Genomic DNA, 12,191 nt, shown 5'->3' on the forward strand with positions numbered 1-12,191 from the left:
ACGAATAACGAATGAGATGATGGAGGATTTTGAGGTACACGAGATTTCTAGCACGGTGGATTAGATGACATTTATGGATGTCTTCCTATGTGGACTTTAAGAAGACCTTTGTGATTCTGCACAGGAAATTATTGGTAAGGATGAAGGTGCATGAATTGAATTGGGGTGACCTTGTGACACGGGTTGGTAATTGGGTAGGAAGTACATGCCACCATTCAGGGGACATTCCCTTTATCCCATCTCTCATTGTAGGGATGGATGAGATATTCTCTGATTGGTAACATGTGACATATACCACGGCTCTGTGGTGGGTCCTCAGCTTTTCATCATGAGTGTTAATGTCTTGAATGATAGGGTGGAGAGTTTTGTTCAGTTTTGTAGCAGGCACAGTGGATTGGGTGGATGAGAGCAGGAAGTTACAAAGAGGCACGAGCTGAGTGAATGGTAGATGGAGTTTGGCATGGGAGGTGTGAAGTCATCGCCTTTGAATCTGCAAACAATTGATGGGAGTATTTCCTTAATGGTGTGAGGTTGAGCTGTGCGGGAGTAGGGGAATTTGGGTGTCCATGTGCATAACTTACTAGTAGCACAACCAGACACAAAGGATAATCGAAAAGACTAATGGAACATTGACCTTAACCTTAAGGATGCTGGAGTACAAAAGTGATGTTTCAGTTGGACAAGGACTTAGTCAAATCTCATCGGGAGCACTGGTTCAATTTTGGACAATAAACATCAGGAAAGATATACTGACCTTGGAGGGGATTCAGAAGAATGATACCAGGCTTTAAGGATTAAATTATGAGGACGGGTTGCAGAAACATGACTTCTATTCCCTTGCATTTCCAAGGTTTGTGGAGTGGCCTTCCAGAAGTCTCTTGAATAGTAAAAGAATTCAATGCAGGGACAATGTTTCCTTAGTGAAGGAATCCATAACAAGGAAACAGTAAAATTAGATCATCGCAATTTAGGAGTGAAATCAGGAAACACTTTTTTTTCACAAAAGGCCGGGAAAATCTGCAGTTCCCTCCTTCATAAAGCTGTGAATGCATCCACAGTCAATTGAAACCTTCAAGAGTGAGACAGATAGCATTCTGTAGGGTAAAGGTATGAAGGGATATGGAAGAAAGGCAGGTAATGGGGGTCACTGTTCAGCTACGGTCAATATTAGTGGAAGAGACTCAAGGGGCTGAAGAGCTCCTACTCCTGCTTCTATGATCCTACTGGGCTGTAACATTCCTAATGGTGAGATGGATTTTGATGTCTCTAATGGGAAACAGACTGCAATATCCATAATAGTAGAATGGATCCCTTTAATTCAAGTGAGAAGAAGCATTGTAATATTCCTAGTTTGAGCTTGTTAGTGACATCTCTAGTGGTGCCTATATTATCCCTGGTGCTGAAATGGTCTGTAATGTCCCCAGCAGTTAGATGATCTGTATCATTTCAAACTGTTGTATTGCAATATCCCCAATGGTCTGTAATGTTGAAACTTGAGAGAACGGGACAGGTTCAGAGATCCGTAGAATATAAGTAAGCTGTAGATCATGGGCACCTCCTAAGTCTTGGCTCAGTAGGTTGCACACTTGCCTCTGAGTCAGAAGCTCTGTGTTGAAGTCCCACTCCAGGACTTGTTGGCCACAGAAGGAGTGTTTGTGACATGGTTCCTCCGATGACAATCAGCCTGTTAATCTTTTCAACATTTCCCTATTATTTCCCAAGGGGTGGGGTGGGGGGAGTGCACATGAAGATATGAAACAAGCAAACTTTAAACCTCTTGGTCTTCCCTTCTGATTGCAATCTTCAGGCTTCCAAAATCCAAGCTGAGGTTTGAAAAACCTAAGGATTGCAGGCAAGGGAAAAGCCTCACTATGTCCAGCTTTAGCTCATCTCTTTGCTCCACCCCCACTTCTCCACCTTGATGGGATCCTGGGAAAGTGCTTGGTTCAGTATTGAGTCCTTTTCACATAGCGCAGGAATTGTGTGAACAAATATTTGCCGGGTTCCTTACTTTGTGTTTGGCGGGGATCGATGATGCTGTCGGGACTCTCGTCATCGGACACTCCAGTCGCTGAACCATCGACCACTTGAAACTTGCTGCTCTGCTTGTTCCAGATGTGGTGCATCTCCATAGCGGCCTCCCTTTCGGCAGCGAGGTCCAGATCCTGCTGGGCAAGGTGGGCCCTCAGCTGCCTGATCTCAAACTATACATCAGATACAAAAGCAGAGACACGTTACCATGAGAGGAACTTGCTGTTATTATAGAAAGACTTGCGCTTATGCAGAAGCCACTCACTGGATATATTTTTTGGAGATTTTTGTAGGTTGTGAGTGTTGTATATTTTATAAATTTTATTTGCCTCGGAGCAATGCCGTTCTGACACTAGTTTCTAAATGTGCAACAGGTTTATTTATAATAGTTTTAAAATATCTCTGCAATCACAAAGTATTTGCACTCATACTTACAGCTCAGCTTCTAGTAGCTTCTGTGATGTCTGTTTACTTTGTTCTGAGTCCACACCCAGGCTCAACCAATCAAGCACAGTGAACATAGATCAGTTACCAGACTCACATAATCGAACACAGAACAATTAAATAATTGCACCCACAGGGAGAGAATTGGCTGGTGAAGTGATTTGGGAAGAGAGTTCCAAAAACGATGGCTGAAAGATGGTCCTATGACATTGCAGTGGAATGGCTGTGACCAGCACACGGTGGGCAGGGGAGGAGAGGGGGTGAAATCTGTCTGAGGCAGTAGTGGATTAGAAAGAAAACGAATTCTTGCATTTATATAGCACCCTTCAGGACATTCCAAAGCACCTCACAGCTTTGGAATTACTTCTGAAGTGTCAGAATTGTAACATAGGGAACAATAGCAACCAATTTGCATACAGCAAGATCCCACAAACAACAATGTGAAAATGGTCAAATAGTCTTTTTTTTTAGTAACGTTGCTTGAAGGGCAAATATTGGCCCAGAACATTGGGCGGAGCAGTGTGGTTTCAGTTGGTTAAGTTCCAGGGTGGGGTTTGGGCAAGGCAATTGTCCTTGAGTCTGGGGCAATTGAGATGAATTTCTGAGTGCCTACATGCCCAACACAATCAGAAATCAAATTCTATACTGTATCAGGATGTGACAGGGTGTGCAAGTTGTGTACAACTCAAAAAGCACAGACTGCTATTGAGGATAGGGGCATTGTCTAGCTAAGAGCCCAATGGTAATCAGTTAGTGTGAGCTCACTGCCCTCTGCTGTCAGATAATTGTAGTGCATTAACTATACCAAGCTGATGAAGGAGCAAACTCATGGTCAAAATGATCAGTGGGATTAATATTTTCATAATGGACTTTACAATCTTCCTAGCTGTTTTTAAATATTTTTCATCAATATTAAGCCAGTCCCTTTTCTATTCCTCAACCAACATATTTAAAAACAGAGATAAAAACAAAAAACTGCGGATGCTGGAAATCCAAAACAAAAACAGAATTACCTGGAAAAACTCAGCAGATCTGGCAGCATCGGCAGAGAAGAAAAGAGTTGACGTTTCGAGTCCTCATGACCCTTCGACAGGTCGAAGGGTCATGAGGACTCAAAACGTCAGCTCTTTTCTTCTCCGCCGATGCTGCCAGACCTGCTGAGTTTTTCCAGGTAATTCTGTTTATATTTAAAAACAGGTTATCTGGTCATTGCTACTTGTGGGAGTTTGCTGTGTGTAAACTGGTTGCCATGTTTCCTACATTACATCAGTGACTGCACTTCAAAAAGTGCTCAATTGGCTGTAAAGAGCTTTAGGACACTCTAAGGTCAGGAAAGTTGTTATATAAATGCATATTCTTTCCTTTCTTGTCTCCAGAAGTCCAAACCCATGTGTTGGTAACTCTGCATGAAGATCTCTCTGGTATGATTCCTAAACTTTCTTACTAGTTCCTATCTTATTACTGAACAGCTTAATTTTGAGGAATCTTCAGTACATCTGAATTTTAACCATGTGGTCTTTTCACTGTGGCATTCACTGTCTGATCTATTGAGTACACCGTGTGAGAATGGTGCAAAACTGACAGTCACTGCCCTGACAATGGCTGAAGCCAGTTTAATATTGGAAACTTACTGTATAGCTCTTAGGCTCCAGTATAATATTGCTTGCATCATTGATTTACTTCCTGATTTTTAAAATTAGCTTTTATAAGTTACTTTTCCTTTGTCAAATGGTTTTCCTGGTTTACTGTCTCCTTATGGTTTGTAGCGTAAGAAATATGGTTGACTCTTAAATGCCCTCTGAACAAGGGCAATTAGGGATGGGCAATAGATGCTGGCCTAGCCAGCGACGCCCACATCCCATGAACGAATGTAAAACAAATATATATTCTGGCACTAGATAAAATGACCAGAAGAGGTGGCAGATTGTTTTACGTACCCAACTGGTTCACTAATCCTCTTCAGGGAAGGACAGCAGCTGTTAGGTGTCCAGCACTCTCCTACAATGACATCCTACACCCTGCTGGTCTGATCTACCTGTGACTCCAGTCTCACACTGCTCGTAATGCACTTAGGGCAACAAATGAGGCCTTGTCAGCATCACTTGCATCCTGAGAGGAATCTTACAGCACAGGAGGAGGCTATTCGGCCCACTGTATCTGTGCTGGCTCTTGAAACAGCTATCCAGTTTGTCACAGACACCTTCCTTCCTGCTCTTTCTTCAGAACCCATAACCTTCCTTCTTTTCAAATCTAATATATTTAATTCCCTTTGGGATATTACTATTGAATATGCTTCTTTCAGCTGCTTTCCAGACAAGAGGTTTTTTTTATTGCTTCATAGGATGTGGGTGTCACTGGCAAGGTCAGCAATTGTTGCCCATCCCTAATTGCCCTTGAGCCGAGTGGGCTTGCTAGACCATTCCAGAGGGCAGTTAGGAGTCAATCACATTGCTGTGGTTCTGGAGTCACATGTAGGCCAGACTGGGTAAGGATGGCAGATTTCCTTCCCTAAAGGACATTAGTGAACCAAATGAGTTTTTTACAACAATCAATGATACCACTCCAGATTTATTAACTGAATTTAAATTCCACTATGCCATGGTGGGATTTGAACCCATGTTCCCAGACCATTAGCTGGGACTCTGGATGACTAGTCCAGTGACATTACCACTATTTCACCATTTCCCATGCAACACACTGCTTGACAAAATTCTCCTCACCTTCCCTGATTCCTTTATCAATTATCCTAAATTTCTGTCCTCTGGTAACCCACCCTCCTACCATGGAAATAGTTTGTCCTTATTTACCCTATCAAAACCCTTCATATTTTTGAACACCTCCATTAAACCTTCCCTTAACCCTCGCCGTGTTATCATGGATGGGATCCGCATGGACTCCTGCCCTCACTCATTCTATCCCAAGTGCTCGAAACAATGAGGCACCTCACTTTCCTTAGTCTTCCCCCTTCTCCAATGGTTCAAGGGCCGTTGAAACCCAAACCTGATGGGCTTCTGCTCACTAAATCCTGCTTTGCCCGGAGACAAACCATTCTGTTAGAGTTTCTGCTTCCCACGAGCTGATCTCAGCCTACCTCATCACACCCTATCGACATATCCTTTTACTCTTTGCTTCCTCATGTACCAATCTAGTTTGCCCTTAAATGTACCTGTGCCACTCTCAAGTACTCCACGTGCTTGCGAATTCCAAATACAATCTGCATGTTGAAGTGTGCCAACCTTTTGAGGTTTTCAGAGACATATGAGAGGTGACGTGGGGAGCACAGATGAGTGTAAATTAGGTTGTAATCAATGTCAAGTATGTCATTGGATTCAGTAAGGAGCTAGAATGTTGGACCTGTCCCTAAGTGTCTCTGCATGTACTCATATTGGCTGTTGGCTCAGAGCAAGAAACCATACGTGTTAAGGCAGTAGCATTGTCCAAGTGTGTTTTCATAGCTGTGTCGAGTCACTAATTGCTTTGCTGAGTTTTCCAAGGGACCCACACCCACATTAATGAGCAGCTCAAAAATCCCTGACATTAAGTCTCTGCCTCTAACCACACCACAGGCTTTTTCTTTGAGTTTGATAACACAGAGGACGCAGTAAGTTCACCTTAAATGAATGCAGTCACAGTTAAAATTGACCAGAAAGTGCTGGAAAAACTCAGCAGGTCTGGCGCCTATTTGCGGTGAGAGAAACAGAGTTAACGTTTTGAGTTCAGTATGATGTCTTCAGGACTCAGTCAATTCTAGAAGAGGTGCGGGGGTGGGGGTGGGGTTTAGGGGCGGCTGTTTAAATTCAGGTGCGCCTGTTCCTGGGCACCCCACCCTCGCAGTGTTAACAGCCCTCGCTCAAAGGGTGAGGTGTGAGGAGCCCCGGACCCCCAACCTCAACTTAATGGAGATGGTGGTATTGAAGGAGCCTTAGTCCAGGTGAGTGATGGGGTCGTGGGGGAGTCTGGGCATGTGTGAATGAGCCAACACCTGCTTTAGGTGTGAACAGAGGATACCTTTTGTTTGTCCTTTACCAAGATGACATCCTACATACTTCCCATTGGAACTATGTGTGGGAGCGCCTTGGACCTCATTTTTTTTGTTCCTGTGACCACATAGCACTGAAATTTACAGACACTACATGACCCAATTTCACCGCTGTGACCTTCCTGAAATTCTGACGGTCTTTCTTGACACTCAGGTCGAAAGGGCTGTGAGATATTTCCCATGTTAAAAGGCTTGAGTTGTTAATCCAGAAATGGGAGTTCAATCCACCAATCCATTCAACTTGTTTCGATTTCTCAATGTTCAACATTTCAATGCAGGGACCAGGAGGAGTCCACTCCTCCTTCAGCCTATTCCACCTTCCAGTCGGATCATGGCTGATCTGTATCCTAATGCCATCCACCTTCTTATTCTTGCATAACCCTTTCTGTTCATGGAGCAGCCTCATAAATCAAAGGCTTATATCATGATTCCACTGTGAGGCAAGAACTACCTCAACCTATCCAGGGCTTGAACCTGTTGGTGCAGAGCTGTTGGCATCATTCTGCACCGCGCCCTGGCTGTCTAAGATAACCGACCCTGATTTAATACTTTTACTGAGCAAAAATGTTACCAATCTCAGTTCTGAAATTTTCATTTGACCCTCCAGTCTTAACAGCTTCTTGGGGGAGCGAGTTCCAGGTTTCCATTACCCCTTTGTGTGAAGAAGTGCTTCCTGTCGTCACCCCTGAACAGCCTGTGTCTCATTTTAAGGTGATAAGAATTTAGGAAATAGAGCAGGAGTAGGCCATTCGGCCCTTTGAGCCTGATTCACCGTTCAATTGAATCATGGCTGATTTTCTACCTGAGCGCCATTTACCTGCACTGCTCCCATATCCCTCGATGTCTTCACCATCTAAAAACCTATCAATATAATAAAATAAAAGCAAAATACTGTGTGCGGATGCTGGAAATCTGAAATCAAAACAGAAAACGCTGGAGAATCTCAGGTCTGACAACATCTTGTGGAGAGAGAAACAGAGTTAACGCTCTGAAGAAGGGTCATCCGGACTTGAGACGTTAACTCTGCCCCTCTCTTCACAGATGCTGTCAGACCTGCTGAGTTTTTCCAGCATTTTCTGTTTTTATTTTATATTAAAAATCTATCAACCTCTTCTTTGAACATACTCGCTGACTAAACCTCCACAACCCTCCAGGATAGGGAATTCCAAAGATTCACCACCCTCTGAGTGTCGTGCCCTTGTTCTGAATTTCCCCACCAGAGCAAATAATTTCTCTCTGTATCTATCCTATCACTTCCTTTAATCTTTAAACAACTCAAAAAAAAATCAGCCTTTAATCTTATGCCCTCTTTTCTCCCTTTTTCAGGTGCTGTACTTCTCTTTCATTTTCTGATCTTTAGTTCCTGTTTCCTTTTATTATAGGGAGTGCCCATCGGTCCAAACTCCTGCTTACTTCCACTGTACTGGTAATGGACCAGGTTTAAGCACGAGGCTGATGGAGAGATGGAGTCTCACTGCAGGATTTCAGCAAATAATCTGGGCTGATATGCCACTGCAGTACCGAGTGGGTGCGGCACTGCCGGAGGTGCCGTCTTTTGATGAGACGTTAAACCAAGGCCCTGCCTGCTCCCTCAGGTGGATGTGAAAGATCCAATGACACTATTCTGAAGAATAGCAGAGGAGTTCTCTCCCCAGTGTCCTGGACCAATACTTATTCCTTAACCAACGTCACTAAAACAGGTTATCTGGTCGTTATCACATTGCTGTTCGTCAGAACTTCCTGTGTGCAGATTGGCTGCCACATTTCCTGTGATGGTGACCCCATTTCAAATGTACTTTAATTGGATGGGAAGCGCTTTGGGGTGCTATATAAATGCAAGTCTTTCTTTTAGAGACTATGGGCTCATTCAGAATGCCACTGGATGCTGGGTGGGAGACAGTTAGAATTCTTCAGAACTAAAGGCCCTTGGCTTCATTAACCATCTCTATCATTAAAAACCAGGGAGAGGAGTGAGGGGCTCGGACAGAGGTGAGCTGGTCTGAGCTGGTCCAAGATATTAGTGTAACGACAGAGAGACACAGATATTTGAAATATTTCCCTTCTTCTCCCTCTCCTTCCCCAGGATCTGCCTGTTCTGATCAATTTTGCTGATAAGATTTATGTCTTTCTATTTATTTTTAATTAAAAATCCTTAACCTTAACATTTCTCATGGATTTATGAGTGACTGGAGAACTGTGGTAAAATTCCAATTATAGTCTATCTCCACGCCATCCTTATTTATTCATCCCCAGAAAGTAGCAATATTTAAATATTGACCTCCCAATTAACAATTTACTTATAATGAATGGGTAGCCTTAGAAATCCAAGTTAAGTACATTTCTCAAGTTACTATATGCCACTTGCTCCCTGTTTTAATTCTGTTCAGTGTCACCACAGAAAGAAAACCTGCATTTATAAAGCGCCTTTCACATCGTCAGGGTGTCACAAAGTGCTTTGTAGGCACTTTTTGAAGTGTAGTCACCACTGTAATGTAGGGAAGGTGGCACCAATTTGTGCACAGCAAGCTCCCGCTACGTGAACTCACCAGTGTGATATGAGTATGTGGTAACCCCATTAAGTCACCAGTTACATCAAGTTAATGTTAACTGGTGCACAATCATAAATTATTCATTTGGTATTTTTGTTTTTTGCTGTGCAGGTCTTTGTGGCATATTGGGTCCTGTATCTGAGCCACTAACTCCATGTTCAAGTGTCACTCCATGTTCAAGTGTCACTCCAGGTTCAAGTGTCACTCCAGGTTCAAGTGTCACACCATGTTCAAGTGTCACACCATGTTCAAGTGTCACACCATGTTCAAGTGTCACTCCATGTACAAATGTCACTCCAGGTTCAAGTGTCACACCATGTTCAAGTGTCACTCCATGTTCAAGTGTCACTCCATGTACAAATGTCACTCCATGTACAAATGTCACTCCATGTACAAATGTCACTCCATGTTCAAGTGTCACTCCATGTTCAAGTGTCACTCCATGTACAAGTGTCACACCATGTACAAATGTCACTCCATGTTCAAGTGTCACTCCATGTTCAAGTGTCACTCCATGTACAAGTGTCACACCATGTACAAATGTCACTCCATGTTCAAGTGTCACTCCATGTTCAAGTGTCACACCATGTTCAAGTGTCACTCCATGTTCAAGTGTCACTCCATGTTCAAGTGTCACTCCATGTACAAATGTCACTCCATGTACAAATGTCACTCCATGTACAAATGTCACTCCATGTTCAAGTGTCACTCCATGTTCAAGTGTCACTCCATGTACAAGTGTCACACCATGTACAAATGTCACTCCATGTTCAAGTGTCACTCCATGTTCAAGTGTCACTCCATGTACAAGTGTCACACCATGTACAAATGTCACTCCATGTTCAAGTGTCACTCCATGTTCAAGTGTCACTCCATGTACAAGTGTCACACCATGTACAAGTGTCACTCCATGTTCAAGTGTCACTCCATGTTCAAGTGTCACACCATGTTCAAGTGTCACTCCATGTACAAATGTCACTCCATGTTCAAGTGTCACTCCATGTTCAAGTGTCACTCCATGTTCAAGTGTCACTCCATGTACAAATGTCACTCCATGTTCAAGTGTCACTCCATGTACAAATGTCACTCCATGTTCAAGTGTCACACCATGTACAAATGTCACTCCATGTTCAAGTGTCACTCCATGTTCAAGTGTCACACCATGTTCAAGTGTCACTCCATGTACAAATGTCACTCCATGTTCAAGTGTCACTCCATGTTCAAGTGTCACTCCATGTACAAATGTCACTCCATGTTCAAGTGTCACACCATGTACAAATGTCACTCCATGTTCAAGTGTCACTCCATGTTCAAGTGTCACACCATGTTCAAGTGTCACTCCATGTACAAATGTCACTCCATGTTCAAGTGTCACACCATGTTCAAGTGTCACTCCATGTACAAATGTCACTCCATGTTCAAGTGTCACACCATGTTCAAGTGTCACTCCATGTTCAAGTGTCACTCCATGTTCAAGTGTCACTCCATGTACAAATGTCACTCCATGTTCAAGTGTCACTCCATGTACAAATGTCACTCCATGTTCAAGTGTCACACCATGTACAAATGTCACTCCATGTTCAAGTGTCACTCCATGTTCAAGTGTCACACCATGTTCAAGTGTCACTCCATGTACAAATGTCACTCCATGTTCAAGTGTCACTCCATGTTCAAGTGTCACACCATGTTCAAGTGTCACTCCATGTACAAATGTCACTCCATGTTCAAGTGTCACTCCATGTTCAAGTGTCACTCCATGTACAAATGTCACTCCATGTTCAAGTGTCACTCCATGTTCAAGTGTCACTCCATGTTCAAGTGTCACTCCATGTACAAATGTCACTCCATGTTCAAGTGTCACTCCATGTTCAAGTGTCACTCCATGTTCAAGTGTCACACCATGTTCAAGTGTCACTCCATGTTCAAGTGTCACTCCATGTTCAAGTGTCACTCCATGTTCAAGTGTCACTCCATGTACAAATGTCACTCCATGTTCAAGTGTCACTCCATGTACAAATGTCACTCCATGTTCAAGTGTCACTCCATGTTCAAGTGTCACTCCATGTTCAAGTGTCACTCCATGTTCAAGTGTCACTCCAGGACCTGATGGCTGAGGAAGGTGTGTTCATAACAGGTTCAGTATCAGCCTGTAAACCCTTCCAACACACGCCAATGGCAGGTGGGAAGAGGGGGAGAGATTCCTGGTCAGCCACGTGATGGGAAGGGAATTGGAGCCTCCACCTTCATTATCCATAGCCCCAGGCGACAACGTGAATGGAAAAGTGTACGATGCCACAACGGGCGGGGGAGGGGGGTGAATGACTGGGGTGGGTCAGGTGGGTGAGGGTGGGGGTAGCTGGTGTGGTTCAGGTTAGTGAGGGTGGGGGTAGCTGGTGTGGGTCAGGTTAGTGAGGGTGGGGGTAGCTGGTGTGGATCAGGTTAGTGAGGGTGGGGGTAGCTGGTGTGGATCAGGTGGGTGAGGGTGGGGGTAGCTGGTGTGGGTCAGGTGGGTGAGGGTGGGGGTAGCTGGTGTGGGTCAGGTGGGTGAGGGTGGGGGTAGCTGGTATGGATCAGGTTAGAGAGGGTGGGGGTAGCTGGTGTGGGTCAGGTTAGTGAGGGTGGGGGTAGCTGGTGTGGGTCAGGTTAGAGAGGGTGGGGGTAGCTGGTGTGGGTCAGGTGGGTGAGGGTGGGGGTAGCTGGTGTGGGTCAGGTTAGTGAGGGTGGGGGTAGCTGGTGTGGATCAGGTGGGTGAGGGTGGGGGTAGCTGGTGTGGGTCAGGTTAGTGAGGGTGGGGGTAGCTGGTGTGGGTCAGGTTAGTGAGGGTGGGGGTAGCTGGTGTGGGTCAGGTTAGTGAGGGTGGGGGTAGCTGGTGTGGATCAGGTGGGTGAGGGTGGGGGTAGCTGGTGTGGATCAGGTGCGTGAGGGTGGGGGTAGCTGGTGTGGATCAGGTGGGTGAGGGTGGGGGTAGCTGGTGTGGATCAGGTGGGTGAGGGTGGGGGTAGCTGGTGTGGATCAGGTGGGTGAGAGTGGGGGTAGCTGGTGTGGGTCAGGTTAGAGAGGGTGGGGGTAGCTGGTGTGGATCAGGTTAGTGAGGGTGGGGGTAGCTGGTGTGGATCAGGTTAGTGAGG

General features: G+C 44.7%; 1 protein-coding gene across 1 annotated transcript in view; it reads right to left on the reverse strand.

Moving 5' to 3' along the window:
* Positions 1-12,191, reverse strand: part of tmem266 (transmembrane protein 266) — a 110,712-nt gene that overhangs the window by 19,398 nt on the left and 79,123 nt on the right. Inside the window, exon 12 of the mRNA XM_041178214.1 lies at positions 2,012-2,204. Coding sequence (XP_041034148.1) covers positions 2,012-2,204 — 193 coding nt within the window. The remainder of the gene's footprint in view (positions 1-2,011; positions 2,205-12,191) is intronic.

The sequence above is a fragment of the Carcharodon carcharias genome, chromosome 32, assembly GCF_017639515.1.
Source record: "Carcharodon carcharias isolate sCarCar2 chromosome 32, sCarCar2.pri, whole genome shotgun sequence".
NCBI lineage: Eukaryota > Metazoa > Chordata > Chondrichthyes > Lamniformes > Lamnidae > Carcharodon > Carcharodon carcharias.